Source organism: Carica papaya, chromosome 8 (assembly GCF_054855325.1).
Source record: "Carica papaya isolate Zhongbai chromosome 8, ASM5485532v1, whole genome shotgun sequence".
In the NCBI taxonomy this organism is placed as follows: domain Eukaryota; kingdom Viridiplantae; phylum Streptophyta; class Magnoliopsida; order Brassicales; family Caricaceae; genus Carica; species Carica papaya.
Window position 1 is genome coordinate 30,616,534 of NC_142316.1, and position 19,887 is coordinate 30,636,420.

At 35.1% G+C, this 19,887-nt stretch overlaps 3 protein-coding genes across 7 annotated transcripts; 2 read left to right on the forward strand and 1 right to left on the reverse strand.

The window, feature by feature from the left end:
- Positions 1-260: 260 nt before the first annotated feature.
- On the forward strand, positions 261-6,745 carry LOC110822623 (serine/threonine-protein kinase PBL34-like). 2 transcript variants are annotated; one of them, XM_088208888.1, is made up of 6 exons: positions 261-542; positions 690-1,070; positions 3,398-3,741; positions 3,892-4,027; positions 4,641-4,976; positions 5,732-6,745. In XM_088208888.1, the coding sequence occupies exons 2-6, from the start codon at positions 854-856 to the stop codon at positions 6,247-6,249; spliced, it is 1,551 nt and encodes a 516-aa protein (XP_088065014.1). In that variant the 5' UTR covers positions 261-542; positions 690-853; the 3' UTR covers positions 6,250-6,745. The 2 variants fall into 2 exon arrangements, with proteins under 2 accessions (XP_088065014.1, XP_021908462.1); XM_022052770.2 differs by having other exon boundaries at positions 262-1,070; positions 4,641-4,777; positions 4,853-4,976.
- An 881-nt stretch (positions 6,746-7,626) lies between these two features.
- LOC110822850 (2-oxoadipate dioxygenase/decarboxylase, chloroplastic) lies at positions 7,627-10,449 on the reverse strand. Its single transcript, XM_022053078.2, has 7 exons — positions 10,186-10,449; positions 9,871-10,020; positions 9,542-9,760; positions 8,824-8,945; positions 8,449-8,612; positions 8,145-8,299; positions 7,627-7,962 (listed from the first exon to the last, which is right to left on the reverse strand). The coding sequence occupies exons 1-7, from the start codon at positions 10,408-10,410 to the stop codon at positions 7,864-7,866; spliced, it is 1,134 nt and encodes a 377-aa protein (XP_021908770.1). The 5' UTR covers positions 10,411-10,449; the 3' UTR covers positions 7,627-7,863.
- A 2,356-nt stretch (positions 10,450-12,805) lies between these two features.
- LOC110822634 (hypersensitive-induced response protein 2) lies at positions 12,806-18,004 on the forward strand. 4 transcript variants are annotated; one of them, XM_022052785.2, is made up of 7 exons: positions 12,806-13,041; positions 13,170-13,293; positions 15,095-15,286; positions 16,286-16,406; positions 16,554-16,645; positions 16,739-16,835; positions 17,301-18,004. In XM_022052785.2, the coding sequence occupies exons 3-7, from the start codon at positions 15,098-15,100 to the stop codon at positions 17,660-17,662; spliced, it is 861 nt and encodes a 286-aa protein (XP_021908477.1). In that variant the 5' UTR covers positions 12,806-13,041; positions 13,170-13,293; positions 15,095-15,097; the 3' UTR covers positions 17,663-18,004. The 4 variants fall into 4 exon arrangements, with proteins under 4 accessions (XP_021908477.1, XP_021908476.1, XP_021908475.1 ...); XM_022052784.2 differs by lacking the exon at positions 13,170-13,293 and having other exon boundaries at positions 12,807-13,041; XM_022052783.2 differs by lacking the exons at positions 12,806-13,041; positions 13,170-13,293 and adding an exon at positions 13,316-13,791.
- Positions 18,005-19,887: the final 1,883 nt, after the last annotated feature.

Here is a 19,887-nt window from a genome sequence, read left to right on the forward strand (position 1 = left end):
CAGACGCGTCACCATCAAGTGGGACCCACTTGCCCGAACTACCCGAGGTTTTCCACTTCCGCGACTGCCCGAACTGCCCGGGGTTCTCTTTTCCGCCCATGTCCGCGTCCTGCTCAGTGTACAATATCAGGAAGCCTGTTCGGTCAGTATCCTCGTGGACATCCCGGGCAGCTTAAACCTTCTCGTTACCCGGTTTTCTCCGGGCAGTTCTGAGTTGCTCTTTTCCCATATTTCAGATTGGATTTTAAAATTTTAAAAGAAAAAAAAAAAAAAAAAAGGCAAAGAAAAGAGAGATTATAGCGAGAGGGTAAATGTATCTGAATATGTTCCAAAGTTTTGTTCGTCTTTCTCTCTCTAAACTGGCCAGTTTCAGTTTAGGCGTCTGCTCACTGCTTCTGTGATTTTTCTTTTTGAGATTTATGTTATTCTTGTGTGGTTTTTGAACGGACATTTCTTTGTCTTCAACTGAGAGATTTTGCTGATTGTTCATCTACCTGACAAAGGTAGGGGAAGAAGGAACAAACAATTTAGAAAAGCTTTAGGTACCTGGTTTGTACCTCTAGATTCAGCAAAACTTGATCAACCCTACAGCGGCTTTTTTTTTTGTTTTAAATTTATTTCATCTGATCTAACTCTCGTTTGAACTGGGTTTGTTTTTCTATTTTCTTTTTTTTAAATCTATCTATTAGTTGATTTCTGGGGGCAGGAGTTGAGGTTAAAAGAGGTAGCAATTTTTTGTTTGGTGATAAATTTTTCCGGGTTTCTCGAGGCGTGAAGTGCGGTGGTGGTGGTGGGGATTTAGGTGGGGTTTGGATGATAAGGGCGTTTGGAAAATTAGGGTTTGTGAGAGAGGATGGGTTTGGATGGCGAAGATGGTAAAGTGAAATCTTGGGAGGTGTGCAAATCAAAGGGGAGGAAGAAGAAGAAAGTTGAAGAAGAAGATAATGATGACGACAGTGGTGGTTGTGCTGTGGAGACTGGGTGCTGGGTCAAGCTAAGGTTCATCGGCAGCTGCATTTCTTCGAGATCCAAAGTTGATACCTCCATTAGTGGGACGAGTGCTCATTTCGGTAATCCTCGTTTTCTCTGAATTTTTTTCTGCTGTACCTCATGTTCTTCATAGTTTTACCTACGTTGACTTGCATCTCAGTTTGAGGCACGCTAATGTTGATTGACTACTGTGGTTTACGAAACTTTTAGTATTCAGGGGTAAGTTTAGAGGGTGTTTGTTTGGCTTTTTTCTTTTTCTTGACAATTTAACTTAAGTAACCTGTACTATGATTAAGATCAATTGGAATTCTTAGCTAGAGGTATCTTTAGGGGATGGCCGATTGTGAAATGATAACACAACTCTGTCAAAATGATTGTGTCCCGTTGTGTCCGTGAAAGGTGAGGACTAGTGAGGTCAAAGATGGGTTTCAATGAATGAGAATCTTGTGGAAAACTTATATTTGGAATTGAATAAGCTATTATTTGTGTACACTGTTCTAGGTCAACAGAAAACTTTTAACACTCTGGAGGCTACTGGAGTATTGCATGGGTAACTGGAGTTACCATTGAAATATTAACTTGCTAGTCTGAAGATGATTCAGACTTAGGTAAACCACTGTTTTTCAATCAAGAGTGACAAATAAGGAAAGAATATGTTTGCATGCATTCTTTGTTGGAATCATTTATTACATAGTTAACTTGGGGGTATGATTAGATCCCTCCATTACTTTCTTCTTGTAGTTATTGGAGAAAGTCATCCGAGAATCTGATTAAATGCGTATACGTCATCAAGTGCGAACTGCCCTTGATGGGTACATCTGGCAAAATTTGCTCCAATAATTTATTGCTCAATTTAAGTTGCTGCCGTATAGTTAGATACCCCCTTCATTTTTATTGTATTTTTTAGGGAGCTTCTATCAGAATTTGTTAAGTTTCTGTACGGTTATCGAGTGAGAAACGCTCTCAACTAGTACATCTGGCACAAATTTTTTTTTGAAATAAATAGATCTGGCACAATTTTTGTTAAAGTTGGCTTTGTTCGGAAATGTAATTGATTTGTTTTTGGATACTGATTAAGTTTGTTTGCTCGCTTATCAATTATTTGCCATATGACATGAAAGAAATTGAAAGACAACTAGCGGAAGTAGGGAAATTTAATTGCTTTCATTACGAAGTTGATATGGAATCAAGGTCAGAATTGGCCAATAATAGATGGATTTTTTGCAGAACTAAAAATGTAAGATTCAGTACTTTAGTTGGTAAAGTGACTTTTTCTTTAAATAGAAATAAGCTTGTGTCCCACTCAAACTAGAGAATTAGGGTTTGGCGAAAAGAGAGAACTACCTCGCAATGAATAGAAAATATAAGTTTATTGAGGCTTACACATTTTGGGATTGGTGGGTTGCGAGTCAGTATTTTAGTTGGTTGAGTAACTTATGATATAAAGTTATCTGTGTCGAATCTTGCTTAAACTAGAGGTTGGGAATTAAATCAAAGAAGAGAGTAGTCTTCCGTTGAGCGATTTAGTCTTAAATGGCCTCCTATGCAGGTGCAGGGGCATGAGATTCACGACTAGCAGAGGAAATAACCATTTGGGTGAGGGTCATTTGACCTTTTCTTGTTGTGATTGGAAGAAGAGGCATACAGCCTTTGGCTTCCTATTACAAAATGAAGCTGTACAGGAGATTGGTGATGGCATTGGTTTAAGAGTTTTTTTTTTCTTTTAGTTATTTATTTTTACACTTTATGGATATACAGAAATGTGGTTCGTGCTGGTTTAATTGGTGAACTTGGAACCAGTTTTATGGTACGTGAGAAGCTCCGTCTACCCTGGTTGTGAGTTTGGAGTAGTGGATGATCCTGTACTTTGATGGTTGTTGATAACTAAACAGTGGAAAAATCTTCTTTAGGTGATGGTGGTTGTGGTAGGTTGTTGATTTGTCCCAGCAGCCATGGAATTTAGAGAGGGCAGAATGGACAGTAGGAACGATGTTTACAGCACAATGCTGTTTGAGAGTGCCTGCTTTCACTATTTGTTGAGTTCTAATTGCAGGGAGGAAGACTTTGATGGTTATGAGTATTGGTTAATCGAATTTCAAGTCCAATTGATGACAGGCTAAATTAGGTGGAATTATGGCTTAGCCTCCTCCAGCTATGTTAAACATGCATCAAGTTTTGTCTCAATGTACACTTTTAGCATCAGCCTTGTAATTCTCTTGACTGGAATTTATTTGTGTTGATTCTAAATATATCAGGAACTGTAAATGGAAGAATACTGGGAAATCTGAATTCTCAAACAAGAAACATGATACTTCTTCCTAATTTGTCTCACTCTTTCCCTCTCTTTAAGAATTGAGAACCTGTTTGAGTATTGAATTCTAATATGTTATTTCTATACATGGCTCAGTGGAGAGCAGATCTACTAATGATACAAGTAGAGACCAGCCAGTAGCTCCTGCAGTTTCGTCTACTACTACTACTACAAGTAATACAGAGAGCAATTCTTCCACCTCCAGACTCGAAGAAGAGCTTAAGGTTGCTTCTCGGCTACGGAAGTTTACATTTAATGATCTTAAGTTAGCAACAAGAAATTTTAGACCTGAGAGTCTCCTCGGGGAAGGTGGTTTTGGTTGCGTGTTCAAGGGTTGGATTGAAGAAAATGGAACTGCTCCGGTTAAACCTGGCACAGGGCTAACAGTTGCTGTTAAAACCCTCAATCATGATGGTCTTCAGGGTCATAAAGAATGGCTGGTTTGGAACTTTATCTGTTTTAGTATTTATTATTATTATTTTTTCATCTTCACATTTGATATTTTTCTTTTCCATTATTTTGTTCGTTAATGCTTTGTTTGTCTTGCTTTTGGATAGTACCATTTGATTGTTTGCTCATTTACTTGGCAGGCTGAAGTAAGTTTTCTCGGAGATCTAGTTCACCCTAACTTGGTTAAATTGATTGGTTACTGCATTGAGGACGATCAGAGACTGCTTGTGTACGAGTTTATGCCTCGAGGAAGCTTGGAAAACCACCTGTTTAGAAGTATGTTTTAAGTACCTTAGCTTTTGTTATTTGATCCTTCTCATCTCGCTGTTACATTTTAAGCAGACTAGAACATGGAAGGAAATAAGATTCAAAATTTGTGAATCAATGTCTCAAAGAAAATGGAAAGGAATAGAAAATAAAACATAAATCATGGATTATTAGCCCTTCTTGGGGCATCCCAATTCAATTTCAAAATCTTCAATTGTTAACCTATTGGTGCTTGTTGTTTAATGCTAAGTTGTTCATAAAGATGGATCTGGAACATTGTGCTCTGCCAATTTTCACTTTTCATTCATTTTGTTTTTTCTTAGCTGATCTCTAGTACTTGGTTCTTCCCCAAAAACTACTTTACTTTAACATTTTATATCTGTAATATTTTATTTTTTGATATTTCAAGAAACTTCTCTAGAAACTACTAAATCTTATACATAATAAACTGTGTCATTTTCTGTTTAGTAATTGTAGATTTCTTTGTAATTATAGATGTTGCTTTTGGTAATTGTCAATTTGTTTGTAAGCATGAAGCATTCTTTTTTTGTCATTTCTTGCTTTTATATGATAATAGATTCTCTGGCCACAAGTTAAGTTCCATATACCATGTCATCTGCAGGGTCTTTACCTCTTCCATGGTCCATAAGGATGAAAATCGCCCTAGGTGCTGCAAAGGGTCTTGCCTTTCTTCATGAAGAAGCAGAAAGGCCTGTAATATATCGTGATTTCAAAACCTCCAATATACTATTAGATGCGGTAGGTAATGACAGTTGTAGGGTAATTGAATATTTTCCTTTTACATCTTCTCTTTCTAATAATTTGCTGTTTCAGGACTACAATGCGAAGCTCTCCGACTTTGGGCTTGCAAAAGATGGTCCTGAAGGGGACAAAACCCATGTATCAACTCGAGTGATGGGAACGTATGGCTATGCGGCCCCAGAATATGTAATGACTGGTAAGCTTGACTGAATGCCAATTTATCTTTTCTGCATCCATCTATTTTTTCTTTGTTATGTTTCTACCTTTTTCCTTCCTTGGATGGCAGGAGGAAAACGAGGCTAGTACTCATTTATGATTTTGAGAATATAACACATTTTCCATAAATTCTGAATCCATACTGCAGCATTTTCTAAATTCCTTGGTTGGGCAAATAATCATTTCAAGATAGAAGAAATAGCTTGTGCCAAACTTATGTTTAGTAAATAGTGATAGAGTATGACATCTAATTACATATAATTATTAAAATACATATTTTATTTTTTCCTATCATATATCCTAATTACTTCAAAAAAATATACTTTTTATTTACTACAAATATCTTGTATGTAAATAATTGTACAATCCATGTATGGGATGAATAGATTCAGTGTATCTCAAAGTGGATGCTGTATACTTGATCTGCTATCGTAGTGTTTTAGGCTAACTAAAGGCTTTTAGAACTTTAGAAATTTGTTTTCAAGGTTTCTCAGTTCTGTCACTATTAATGTTTATTAGGAGCTTTGGTTATGCTAACCAATTTCTCTTCACTCCTTATGTTATCAAACTCTAATTTTTTATTTTCCCGGAGAACAAATAAATTCCTTGATTTTTCTTTTCAGGTTCTCAATTTCTATCTTGTCTGGATTTGGTAGTTTAAGGCATGATAATTGAATATCCTATGAAAAACAGATCTTTGCTTTGTCTAATCCGATGAACATATTCATGTCTCAGGACATCTTACATCAAGGAGTGATGTGTACAGCTTTGGGGTGGTTTTGCTTGAAATGTTAACCGGCAGGAGATCCATGGACAAAACCAGACCGAATGGGGAGCATAATCTTGTAGAATGGGCCCGGCCACATCTTGGAGAGAGGAGAAGATTCTACAGGTTGATAGACCCCAAGCTAGAAGGTCACTTCTCAATCAAAGGTGCTCAGAAAGCTGCGCAGCTGGCTGCTCACTGCCTCAGCCGGGATCCAAAAGCGAGACCTTTAATGAGTGAAGTTGTTGAAGCTCTGAAGCCTCTGCCGAACCTGAAGGACATGGCGAGTTCGTCATATTTTTTCCAGACCATGCAAGCTGACCGCGTTGGTTCAAGCCCTAACACAAGAAATGGGATACGATCACAACCTGGGTCATTTTCGAAGAATGGGCAACAGAGGAGCCTTTCGATTCCAAATGGTTCCCATGCTTCTCCTTATCACTATCAGTACCCTCGTCAATCGCCAAAACCAAATGCTAAGCCATAAAATTGAGTTGGTAATTATCATCTTTTCTCGTTCTCTCTTGACCATTTGTTTCTTCCCCTTAAGTATAGATGTAACTTCAATCGAAAAGCATTTGCTCATGGAACAACTGAAGAAGCAACAGAGAAACATGTGTGCTTTATGTTGTGTTTAGAATGACAAATCTCTTGAGCAGAGAAATGTCATGTCATGGCAGGTGAAGCGTTATAGTGCAGAATGTACTAATGTCAGTCATATGTTGCTGCTGCAATCTATTTTGGAAGTGTTGGAAGATAATTAGCTCTTACATCTCTAACCGCACAGGTCTTGTTCATGAAATCATGCAACTTCTGTTCTAAACCTGGATTGACTTTGATGAGGCGATATTTGAATGGTAAATTCTGCAATTACTGACGGTCGACTCCACCGGCCCTGCAGAGTTTACCCAGTTGCTGTAAAAGTAACAGTGACATGTTTTAAGTGGGTAATGAGAAGCTTATGGTTGTTTTTTTTTTTCTTATATTAAGGTATTTTATTGAAAAATTTGCAAATACATACATTTATCCTTAATATATTCAATATTTTTTTTTAATACATTCTATTAGAATGTATAATATATTTAAAGATTTATAATATATAAAACATACTAAAAATTATTGATTTTTTAAAGAACAAACTCAAGCTTTTTTCAAACGAATAGAATCTAATCTACAATAAATTTTAAACTATTTGAACCTAAAAGAAATTTTGAATTTGAATTTCAAATTAAATTTAAGCCTAATAGTGTTCAAACAAAAGTAAATGTAAATGTAAATATTTTGAGATATTTAATTCCTGTCCTTGTTATATATATCCATGGGGAATAAATTCTCCGCTTTGTTTCTGTTCAGGCCGACGTTCTTGACCCAACCCCAGGATATAATAATTGGGGAACCAAACAACTCCTTTAATAATTCCAGGGACAACGTACTCTCGCCAGAATGTAGGGTTATTACGCCTTGGAATTTAATTAATGCTGGCATTAAATCAGGAAAAACTTTTTTTTTTTTTTTTTTTTTTTATATTGCTTCGATGAAATGGCAGGTTTACGTTATCCTCATTTGAGCCACATCACCTCTGCAACTCAGCAGGTTATCATTATCCGAGCCAAACAAGTGCTCTTATTTATTTTAGATGAAATAAAAATTAAAACTTGTAGAACTACCAATTCTTAAAGAAATGTCATAAAATTTTATCTACTTGGATCTTCACTATCGTCCGGAAAAGAGACACATGGAAAATAATATATAGTCAATTTAGCTATTGCATAAATCTCTCTTCAAAAGAGAAACAAGGTTTGAATAGAATCAATCCAGAAATTGGGATCTGCCATCAGTAGAGTTCCCGAGTGAAGAGGCATAATGAGTAATAAGAGCATAAAAGCTAAAAGTTGTTACTTTTGGCTTGTCATAATGTACATACATTAATCATATGTTGATTGTTGATTCATATTTTACTTACACGATTTAACCCCTCTTTCATTTTTTTTTTCCAAATGCTGTATGTTTACAGCAGCAACTCAGACTCTACATCCAGCTAGATGTATCCCATTCCTACATGTGTGAACTCATCATAATATAATGTCAAGTAATTTGTATCTCAGGCAGCTCTCCTGGTGAGCTGCTCCTTGGATGTGCTCTCAAATATTTTGTCAGCATTTCCAACTTCGAATCCATCTCGCCTGTGGAACTCTTCAACCTGTGATGAAGTCACGAATAGAAGATAACAACTGATTATGTAATAACCAAGTGGCAAAACAGCTAAAATTGATCATGTTTAGATTTGTGAGACTATAGTCAGTAATGTTGTGCAACACGGAACACGTGATAATTGAAACATCCTTTTCTAGGCGAAAGCAATGGGTAAAATAGTTATATTACCTCTCTGTCCGGTAGATCTTTATATTGAGGCAGCACAAGTCGTTCCGCAAACTCAATGTACGAACAGGGGACTGACTCAGTGACACCATCAGAAAAATAGAACTGAATTGAATCTGCTACAGTTGAGCTTTGCTGCAACAGACCGTCAGGGCTCACTGTTTTGATGAAGAATGGATCAGGTGGGGAATGTAAAACCGCCACAAGATAGCTCCAAAACTAATTTTTCCCAGCTCAGTAATACTAATTCCCTAAAATATCCTTGCAAACAAAATGAAGCAAAAGCATTGCAAACCAAATAACAAACCTTTTAGAACCCCTCCTTCAGAATTCAGCTTGAATCCCTTCTCTTCAATAAATTGGTTGAGGCTTTTGATGTTATTCAAGTGAGATTTTAGACGATGAACTGAAATAGTCACATGGTTAAGTGCATATCCATTCACAAGCGTCCAGGCAGCATATTCACTTTCCCTATTTAATAATAATGCAAAACACTTTAGGAACTTGAATTTTTAGGCTCTAACATTATAATTACAACAAACAGGATTAGACAGCACAACCCTAATTGGTATCACAGCGATGCACAAGGATATCAGTTGCAAGTGCTGCATTACAAATTTTGCCATATAGACTTTTGGTGACATTAATGAGCTCGGTTCATAAAAAGAACAAAAAAGAATACCTAGCCAATTGTTTGAACTCAGTATATAAGGGCTTCTCCCAAGTTAAATATCCCAGAGCACTTGAAAGAGCAGCGTGCTTATTTCCTCTGCCAGAAGCTGAGGTACATTTCCTGATTATTTCCTGAATGTAGAAAGCAAAAATTTCAAGTTCAATGTAATAAATGAGCACAATCATTTACAGACACTGCCAACTGGAAAATGAACAAATCAACAAGGATAAAGCAAGTAAACAACATATTAGAAAACGTTGCAGTTCAGTGCAAGGTACAATAATCACTCAATTTTTGCTATAGTCACATATGCATAAGATGATCATGCCAATAAGTAGCAGTATCACAAGATACTAACAGCTCTCAGCTAGATTTTCACTTGGCAATCCCATCTATCCCAGCCAGACCTCAAATCAAGTATAAGTACCAAATTCATGAATCGAGAAAATTTGACTATGATAAGGCAGGATTACAAAATTGTAGAAGAAGGTTCAGCTGCAATTCCCTAACTTTGTAGATCCAGTTGATTATATTTCTATCGTTGGCATTCATCAATAGAGATAGCCCTTCATGTTCTACTAAACAAAGAAAGCCGCGATTCTTTGGTATGAAGCTGATGCTACTAAAAGGAAATCAAAATCAAGAAGGAAAGGAATCCAAGACGATTAAGATTTGAATCCATCAGAAAAGAGACAAAAGCGAAGGTGTGAAATAACCCAATACTCACCTGGGTTTGTGGACTCATTTGATCCACAAGAAGCTCTGATATGAATACTCTAGGCAAAGGAGGCCCACTAATACCGCTGCCACCATCAGGAACAGGGATGCTGGGAGGAGAAAACCATAATGCTTTCAGTTTCTTTGCCGGAAATCTCAGCTCCTCCTTTGGTGTATACCCATAATCCGTGAAAAAACTTGCCACAGAATCAATCCCGTAACCATTCACCTACAATTTCGACAAGAGAAAAATGGCTAAACATCAATTTACCAAATTAATTATCAGATAGAAAGAAACGAAACAATAAATAAATTGAACTTAATCTAGAGTAGGCATACTCCAAATGTCCTAAACGCGAGATGATCATAACAAATTTGATCATTGCCGAAAGACGAGACAAGCTCAAGGATCGCTTTCGCTGTAGGATTCCTATCAAGATACACCGTTTCCATACTTCCTAACACACTCCTGAAGAACGATTCGCTTCCCTAGAATTGAAGGGAAAAAAAGAACACCATGATTGCTTTAAACACGAGGGAAAAAAATAAAAATAACAATAATAATAATAAAAACAGCGTCAGAAATCATTAACAAGGCAAATCTCTGAACCACCACACAGTTTCTCTTTACTATAATGAAAAGTACAGGAGAACCTGAAAATCGGGTCGGTCCATTTTGGATGCAGAAACGACAGAGAGACGACGCTTGCAAGTGACAATCGGGTTTCCAGCGGGAAAGGGAAGTGAAGAATCACAGTTGAAGGAGATGAAATGTGGGGATTTTGGTTGAAGAGAGTGCAAGGATCGGAAGGTTGAAGATTGATGAAGAGTGGTTTTGATGACTGACGAATGCAGAGAAATCATTCTGGCAATTTTCATGGACTCTACTTCCTCCTGTACCTTTTGCAAATTTGATGTTGCGGGCACGGTTTCGTGTTTATCTGGAACTTCTCCGGATGCCACGTGGCGTAATAATCTATTATTATTATTTATTATGACATAGTGAGAGAAGTTCTTCTTAATTTATCATATTTAATTGTTTAGTAAAAATAATTTTAATTTTATAATTATTTAACTTTGTTAGTTCTAAATTTTATTATAATTTCATTCTGCAATAAAATTTAATTTTATTGGAAAAATAGTTTTATACTAATAAGTATTTTGTACAGAAAAAAATTATTTGTACACTCGATTTTATTAGTTAAAATAATTAAAATTGGTTTATTTTATTTCTATTGTAATTAATTGGATTAAGTTTTTCATTTTTCTTAATTAATTAAAAAGGTTCATTTTGTAAAAATAAAGACACGTCATCAAGACCAGAAGGACATCTTAGTTTTATCCGAAAGTGTATTTTTTATAATCTGTTTTTTTTTTTTTTTTTTTTTTTTTGTATCTTTGGTTCCGTACGTCACCTTCTCTCCCTCTTCGCCTTGACGCTACCAACTCCTTAAATGATGATCAAGTTTTTCTACTAATTTAAATTAATTATCGTCTTAATTTTTAGTTAATTTAATTTAAATTCGTTAAGAAATTTATGATCTAGGTCCACTTTTTAATTTGCTGCTAATGTTGTTAGACTTTGTGTTAGTGAATGAGGAACAGGTTCGCAAGCACATGGCGGGTGATCCTGTTTGTAATGTTTGTGGGCTTGGTATTGAAGATCTCAACAATGTTTTGAGGGAGTATCACCGGGTGAAGAGTCTTTGACTGAAAATTATCTTCCAGACGTCATACCATAATTTCTTCGGCGTCTACTTTGATAATTGACTTAATGTTAATCTTTAAAATAAGTATAGTTAGTGCTCGTCTTTCATAAATTCGAAAATTGTATTTGACATCACATGCTAGTTGATATGAAAATAACAAAATAATTGTGTTTGGTGGTAATCCATCCAGTTTGGAGGAGTTAAAACAATAAATTTTTAGAATGACTGAGTACACTTTTTATACCTCTATTATTAATATGATTATATATGGTTGTCACGCTCGAAAAGATAAAAAACTCATCAGTTGGATACTATCACCTTAGAATTGAATCAAGATCAATACGGATGAGGCACTTCGTAGGAGCATCAATATGGCTTGTGCGGGTGGGATTGGTAGAGGTAACAATGGTTGGTGGCTTGGGAGTCATTTCTGGAACATTGACACCTGCTCCGTCTTATAGGCCTAGTTTTGGGGGGCTCTGGATGGTCTGGATTTGATTTGGAACCTGAGTTCTCGTAACGTAATGTTATCTTGGAGATTGATAGTGTACATGTGGTTCAAATCTTAAATAGAGTTCTCAACAAAAAGTTGATTCCAATCAATGTTAATTCCAATATGATTTTAGTTATCAAAACGACTTTTAAAAAATTAAAATGTAAATATACAATATGTGTACCGTGAGAGAAATCGCTGTACGGACTACTTGGTGAATCGGGCTTTCTCCTAACCCCATAGATCTTATTATATGCAATACCTTTTTCAAGAGCTCTTGAACATCATGAGAGAGGACTTCATTGGAATCTGATCATTTAGAATATGTAAGTTCTAAGTTTGTTTTTGCATTTTTCTTATTTTGGTTTGTATTATTTTCTTTATATAAAAAAAAATCAAATATAATAAAAAAAATGCAAGAGAAAACATTTAATATCTACGCGTATATATGTGTGTGTATATATATGTAAAATGCCTAAGAGCTTTAGTACCTAAAGTATTATCCCAGAAAATAGAGGGGAAAACCAAACTTAGACACTTGCAGTAAACTAGACAAAGCATAACTTTTCATCTAGCTAAACCTTATTCCATTTTTTCTGAAAATACACAATAGGAAGTTGTGGATATATGTAACAGCAAGCTATACATATACATGTATACATATTTGAAGTTGCAGCAAACTATACATAGATGGTCCCCTTTAACAGTTTTAATGGTGAGTTCATCAAAAAATTTTAAAAAATATAATTACTAATTTAACCAAAAATTGAAATAATAATTACCAACTTATTGTTTTCGTCTTCTTATTGATACATTATATAATTGGATAGTAATGTATGGTATGTATAAAATATAATTTTCATAATTATATAAAAAGTTATATAAATAAAAATTAAAAGAACATAAAAGTGATTAAGAATAGTTATTCAAAAATTTGTAATAAACTAAAAATTAATGACGTAATAATCTTATCATACTCATATTTATTTTTATATTTAAAATATTTTAATTAATTATCATATATTAAACAGACAGATAACTGTTGTCTTTTAACATATTAAAAAATTAACTACATCGTAATGAAATTTGCCTCTTGTGGAGGCGCTCGCTCTTTTTGGCGCAACAAGAAGAAAGCAAGGGGCGGACAGTTCAACCAAAGGAAACAGTTTCCCGGAAAATTCCAATCCTATAGCCAAATAAACCTTGATACGCGTTGCCATCGCTTGCGTCTAACTCTCTAATTTTGAAATCTTCTTCATCTCTCGCTCGGTTCGCTAACCCGGAACTTTCTACCTCAGAAATTGATAGGTAAGCCAGGTTTTCCATTTCTGAGTTTCTCTTGGTGGTGCTGGTGGATACTGGGGCTGGTTATCTGTTTTCTGATTTATTCTTTTATTTGAGTATTCTACTGTAATTGTATGGAAATTGTATTCAAGACATTAGGAGTTTCGTGGATGACTAGAAGATTCTGAAATTTCGGCGAAGCTGATTATTTTGACATAATTTTTGGATATTCTGAATTAAGTTTTTGAAAGCAATTTGGTCTGCAAGACTCTTTTGGTAAGTGTAATTTCATCTGCGGATTGGATATTTTCTGCTGTTTGAAACCTCAAATACGTACTTAATCTCGCGATTGTATAATATGTCGTATGTGTATATAAATATAGTCATGGTTCATTAGCTGAGTTTTGCTTGCAATTTGTTCGTTGCTACCTGTCACTGTTCTTTGGAATAGTTGTTGTCATTATCTGTAAAACCATTATTAGTTTCTTTTTACATTGTTGACCAATTCAACATTTAAAAAGATACATGCACTTTGGGCGCACGCCTCGGGTTTACATCTTATCACTTAAAATATACTTTAAATGGTTGGCTGCGTTGAATTGTATTCCCATTTCGAGTCAACTCCTGTGGGATAAATAAGCGGATATAATCAAGGAGCGTAGGAACAATCTTTCTTTTTCTTGCTTTTCACACCTTTAATTATATAACCAGAACATTCTTCTTTACGAGCACTGAGTTGCAAGGACCTTGTTGATCCTTAAGTTTACATTGAAGGTGATTATTTCTAATTGTTATCCTTCAAAAGTGACGCATTATTTCTTTAAGTCATTTCCAGTTATATAATCTGGATAGTGTTTCAGCAGTTTCCTTCTGGCTTTGGCGGGTGGTTCTGTTAGTTGTCAGATTTATGTTATGACTTTTACCTGTTTTTGTTATATTTTCATCCAGGTGGAAACTGCTTTTTCTTAAGGGAAAAAGATTACTAATGTGATTTACCTGTTAGTTAGATGATAATAAAGGTTTTAGCATAAAACATTGAAAAGATTACATTTGACACTGTTAACTTTCTTTCTCTGGTTGTTGCTTTGGAATGAGTTGGTTTTGTGACTTCTCTGTCAATATGGTGTTTCTGTTTTTTCAAAGTTAGAACTATCAGAATCATTCTCAGAAATGTTTTGCACTATGGCCTAGTTTTATATCGTAACTGCAGGCCCGATCCACCTACTCCCTTTGGTCGAATTGCTTCTGTTGTCCTGCCTTTCTTTTTCCTATGTTAATGACTTATTTTTTCCATTATGGAGAGTTTTTCATATCCCAAAAGAATTTTATTTCATAGTGTGTTTAAATTCCAAAAAGGAATTTGGAGAAGATGATTGTTTGAATTGATATGAATTTAGACAATTATTTCAAAGAAGCTGTTTGTTCCTTGGTCATTCAATTAAAATCATTTGCCACTTTTTAAGATGATCTAGAAAGTGCAAACATATTAATTGATCATTACAAAATTTAAAAAAGTATTTTCGATTAAAGTTATCAATTTGTTTTGGCCAAGGTGAGAGGTGAACAGTAGCATCTCAAGTTTTAGCTCAAAGCACTTGAATACACTGGATTCTAATATGAAGTAGATTAGTTGTACTGCTGATATTGTAGAGTAATAGACTCCTGGAGTATCTGACTAGTTGACCAGCCAAACCCATTTTCTCAATCTTCTTGTTGCTTGAATATAGGTAACTTTAATCACTTACAAGCTTGTATGTTTCCCTTTCCCTGTTTTCTCCACCTCTCTTCTTGTTTTATCTCTTCAGGATTATGTGAGACATGCATCCCTAAAGGCAAGTTTACGACTTCTATTGGAAACTATAATTCATTTCAAGCACAATTCTCTGTGTTAATTGAATTATTTTAGGTCATGTGGCATGTTTTCTTTTCAAAGCGTTAAGTTGGACTACAGTAGTGCTTTAATGAGGATTGTAATCTATGTTTTGAGATACTTATGTCAATTCCAATTGAGCCTCTTAAATTTCCTCTATGGATTACTGTTCACTTTTCATATCTGTTTCTCTGCTTGGTTAATCAGAAAATGGGACAAGTTCTTGGTTGTGTTCAAGTTGACCAGTCTACTGTAGCAATTAAAGAAACCTTTGGGAAGTTTGATGATGTTCTGGAGCCTGGTTGTCACTGTTTGCCTTGGTGTTTGGGGAGCCAGTTGGCAGGTCATCTCTCGTTACGTGTGCAACAGTTGGATGTCCGTTGTGAAACGAAAACTAAGGTTTCTTGCATCATTAATATCACTTCACTAACAGCAACCATATCTTTTTTAAAAAAATAAAATCATAATTGGCTTGCTTGTAAGAAAACCTGGTTTTGGCACTTAGAAAATGTAGTTTATATGCTGCTCTATGATCATATGAATGTAAGTGCATCTTGATTCTTCTATGCTTAGCAAAATCAAGTGATTCATAATTAAGGAGAAAATGAAGTTTTGTGGTCATAAAACACTCAAAAACTAAACCATATAGGCTCTAGCTAGTTTCTTTTCCTTTTATGAGGTAAGAATTTGGCTCATATCCAAGTGAAATGTCGTCTTGTTAAAATTTTGATATTGAACAAGTTCCTTAGAAAGAGGTTAAACTCTGTTGTTAAGGAAGATAATTCTTTCAACTCAAACTGATAGAGGATTTTTTTGTACGCTAACGTAGCCCTTCAACTAAGGGAATCTATAAGGAAATATAGTCCCCTAGACTGTACGGTTCGCTGGCAAGCTGTTGATTACAAACTCCAATAGGTGGTACCAAAAATGTGGTGAGAGGTTGATATCTTTGGTGAGAGTTTGAGCTGTGCTCAAGTGAGATTCAGTTCGTAAAAGTTTATTTCCTTGTGAGAAATGGTAGTTGCTCCTTATACAGACTGCGATTCTCTCAACTTCAGGACATGAGATGGAGAAATTTTTTATACACTAACACCTTCCTTTGTCATTGATGCAATCTTTTCTTTTCCTGTTAAAGTATGAGGTGCAAAGGAGTTGCAAATCAATTTAAAAGTTATTGCATCTCTGACAAGGAATAATTTACTCATGATAGTGCATTTTGTTCTTCCCAAGCCATAAGTACTTTCTGGAGAGATTGATTGGATTCCTGTTGTCTCTGTCCTGTGAATGTCACCAGTAACAACTGCTATTTTTATCCTAAACATAAGAAATGATATCTTCATCTTGGTGTCAGAAGTGCATTCTTCACTGAATTTATTGTGGTTTATGGTATTTGTTCAGGATAACGTGTTTGTTACAGTGGTTGCTTCCATTCAATACCGAGCGTTAGCTGACAAAGCTGCAGATGCTTTCTACAAACTTAGCAATACCAGAGCACAGATTCAAGCCTACGTTTTTGATGGTACAGATCCACTACTTTTGTTTTCTATTTTCTCTGTTTTCTTAAGCCATATATTTAGTTTTAGCTATTTTTTTCTATTCTTAGTTATTGCAAGACGAATATAGGATTTAGGTTCTTTATGACAAACCTAGTTATATGTTGGTTCAGTTATTAGGGCTAGTGTTCCAAGGTTGGACTTGGATTCCTCTTTTGCACAAAAGAACGAGATTGCCAAAGCTGTGGAAGATGAACTTGAGAAGGTACTCTTCTATCTGTCTTGAATTGGTTGATATAAATGCAATTGCAGAAACTAAATGTACTTTGTCATGCCTTTGATCTCTTTTTATGTGTAGGCCATGTCGCATTATGGATTTGAGATAGTTCAGACTCTCATAGTGGATATTGAACCAGATGAACATGTAAAGAGAGCAATGAATGAGATAAACGCTGGTATTTATTTCTGTATCTTAATTAGCAAAGCATATTTAATTGCTGTTGCTTTCTTCTTCTTTCTGACTAGCACTTTAAAATAAGTTGTTCTGGTTGCTATACTTCAGTTGTTAGATCTAACAAATTAGTGTGAGTAAGTCATTTTCATGTCAACTTGTAACTAACCCCACAGGATGGTGGGCTCTGAGATTAAGTTTTCTCTAGTCTGGTACTGTATGCACCACGACTATGACATCTAGTTGGTGGATTGACCTTAGTGGCCAGTATGGCCTGGTTGCACACAAGTTCTGAGTTCTTTGGGAGAATGCATTATATCCCTGCATACATTTCTTTATGAACAAACAAAGCATGTCTTCATAGAAAAAGACAAACAAAGAATTCTCAGAAAGGGAGACCCAGTAAGCTAATTCATTATATGAAATGGAATGTTTAATATATACTCTTTTTTAATTTGGTAATGTGCAGCTGCTAGAATGAGAGTGGCAGCAAATGATAAAGCTGAAGCAGAGAAGATTTTGCAGATCAAGAAAGCTGAGGGAGATGCAGAATCCAAGTATCTAGCGGGTCTCGGGATAGCTCGGCAGAGACAGGCCATAGTTGATGGGCTAAGAGACAGTGTGCTAGCCTTCTCTGAAAGTGTACCTGGTACAACATCGAAGGATGTCATGGACATGGTTTTGGTGACCCAGTACTTTGACACCATGAAGGAGATAGGTGCAGCTTCAAAGTCTAACTCTGTTTTCATTCCCCATGGACCGGGTGCTGTAAGAGACATTGCTTCACAGATCAGGGACGGTCTTCTTCAGGCTAATACTACTACTCGCTGATTCAAGCCTAGAATTTTGCTAGGTGGTATTATCTATTCTGCCTTCATATTTTCTCTTTGATATAAATAGGGGAATTACATGCATGACGCTCTTATGTTCATAGTATTGAATTGTGTCTTGTGATATTGTTATAAGATGTTGATAGGAGTTTCCAATGGTATATAATCGGAGGCTTCATCTGGTTTTCTTTTATCATGCATTTCTGATTTATACGGAATAATGGATAGCCTAGTTGATTGCGCTCTGGAAAGGGCGACTTTTGGCTTGGCCGTCTTTGGTCGTTGTATGTCAATAGATATATTACAGTTTTATGAATAAATAATGCAGTATAGTTGTAAACAATGGGGTTTTTAAAGAAGAGGTTTGTACGAGATTTTATGGATTTGGATATTCAGTTGCTTATTCTTTAAATGATACCAGCAAAAGATTAAATAGGTACTTGAGATTTGAGAATAAAGCTTATCGCTTTGACGTGTAAGAAAACAAGTTATTCACCTGGAGAGTGTTGGCTCGCATAGGTCGCAAAGAAATGTAACAAACATGACATTTACACAAGACTACAGCCTAAGTTGTTTCTTTATAATTACATATATATATAATGCATGTAATATGTATTGTATCTGTATACGTGTGTGCATATACTAGTAAAAGATAAGCAAAAATGATTTTTTGAAATTTTCTTTTATACACGGAAGATGATTCAAAATTTTCACACGTGACAATTTACAATTTCTTATCAGTAAAAAGAAAATTGTAAATTGTCATGTGATAATTTCTTGTTAGTAAAAGAAAATATAAAAAATAATTAGTAACAATCTATAACTTTTAGACTTAAGAAGTTTATAAATTTACGAAGCAACTCTTATATTATTTTTCCTTGAAGGAGGAAGAACTGGGATTGAAGTCGTAATATCATGTATTATCTTTGTAAGTTGTATTTGAAGAGTAATTATTATCTATCATTTGTCTTTATAATAGAATCAATATGGGGTTTGATAGGTTAGTGATTAACACTGTAGTGGATGTCAGTAGTTCGAGTCTATTTATCCCCATTTTGTAAACTAAGCTGATACAAAATAATATGATAGTACCAACTTTTTCTAATTTGCCAGTTTGATCTATGATTTTTTATTCATAAACATTGATAAAATAAGATCATTTCATTCATCAATACCTTAGGATAAGATGATCTTAAAGTTAAAGATGAGGTTCAAACGAGAAAAAGTTTATGGGGGATATCTAGACACGTAGTGATAAGGAATGACATAGTAAGTGACAAAATATTTCGAGGAGTTGAAAATAAACTTAAAATTAAAAATTTACGAATAGGTTAACCTTTATAATTGTTGTTGAATTCATGGACAGACGAGAAATCCTGACGAATTGAGACATCTTAATAGCTAGAGGAAGAGAAAGCAAAAACGATTCTTTTACTAGCGACAAGCGAAATGGGTATAATCTAAATCGTAAAAATGAGATTGTAGGAGATCAATAAAAACATCATGCTGCCAAAATAAAACAGTAGAATGTTGCATCTTAGATGGTGAGAGTCACATATCCTAAAAAATTACTAATTTATGTTTTAACCTTAGTAGCATGAGGTACGTGAAATCCCGTGTGAATTAGTAAGGACTACCTTGCAAAGATAAATACTACTGGGTGATTGATGACAGTAGCATTATGGCGGGAAGGGTGAAACGAACCCTCATTGAGAAGTGAAACAGAATATGAAGTCGTAAGCTCCCAATCAGTAAGATAAGTCCAAGTCTCTAACCGCTTGCTTGTTAAAGAATGAGTCAATGACTAATAGTCAGTGGTTTGATTAAGGGAATCCATCAGTCATAGTGAAAGCGACTCTTCTTAGGGTAATTGTCATTGCTAATAAACCTGAACCTAAATTATCTATCTATGACTTAGATGAAACTTGGGTGAAACAAAGTGGATATCCAAACCAACTGATGTTTTAAGAATCAACGGATAAATTGTGGTTAGAATGAAGTGTTACTTGAACATAGAGTTAGTTGATTATTCTTGAAACACACTGAGTTAATAATTAACGGGACATTTAAAGGTATAACATTGTTTCTGTGCAGGTCTCAGGAACAATACCAAATCAAGACAAATTATGAATACTAGATATGATCTCAAAATAACATGAGTCAAAGTTAGCTAGTGAGACAACAGAAGATAAGCTTAATCATCAAAAGTATGACAACTTGGATTAT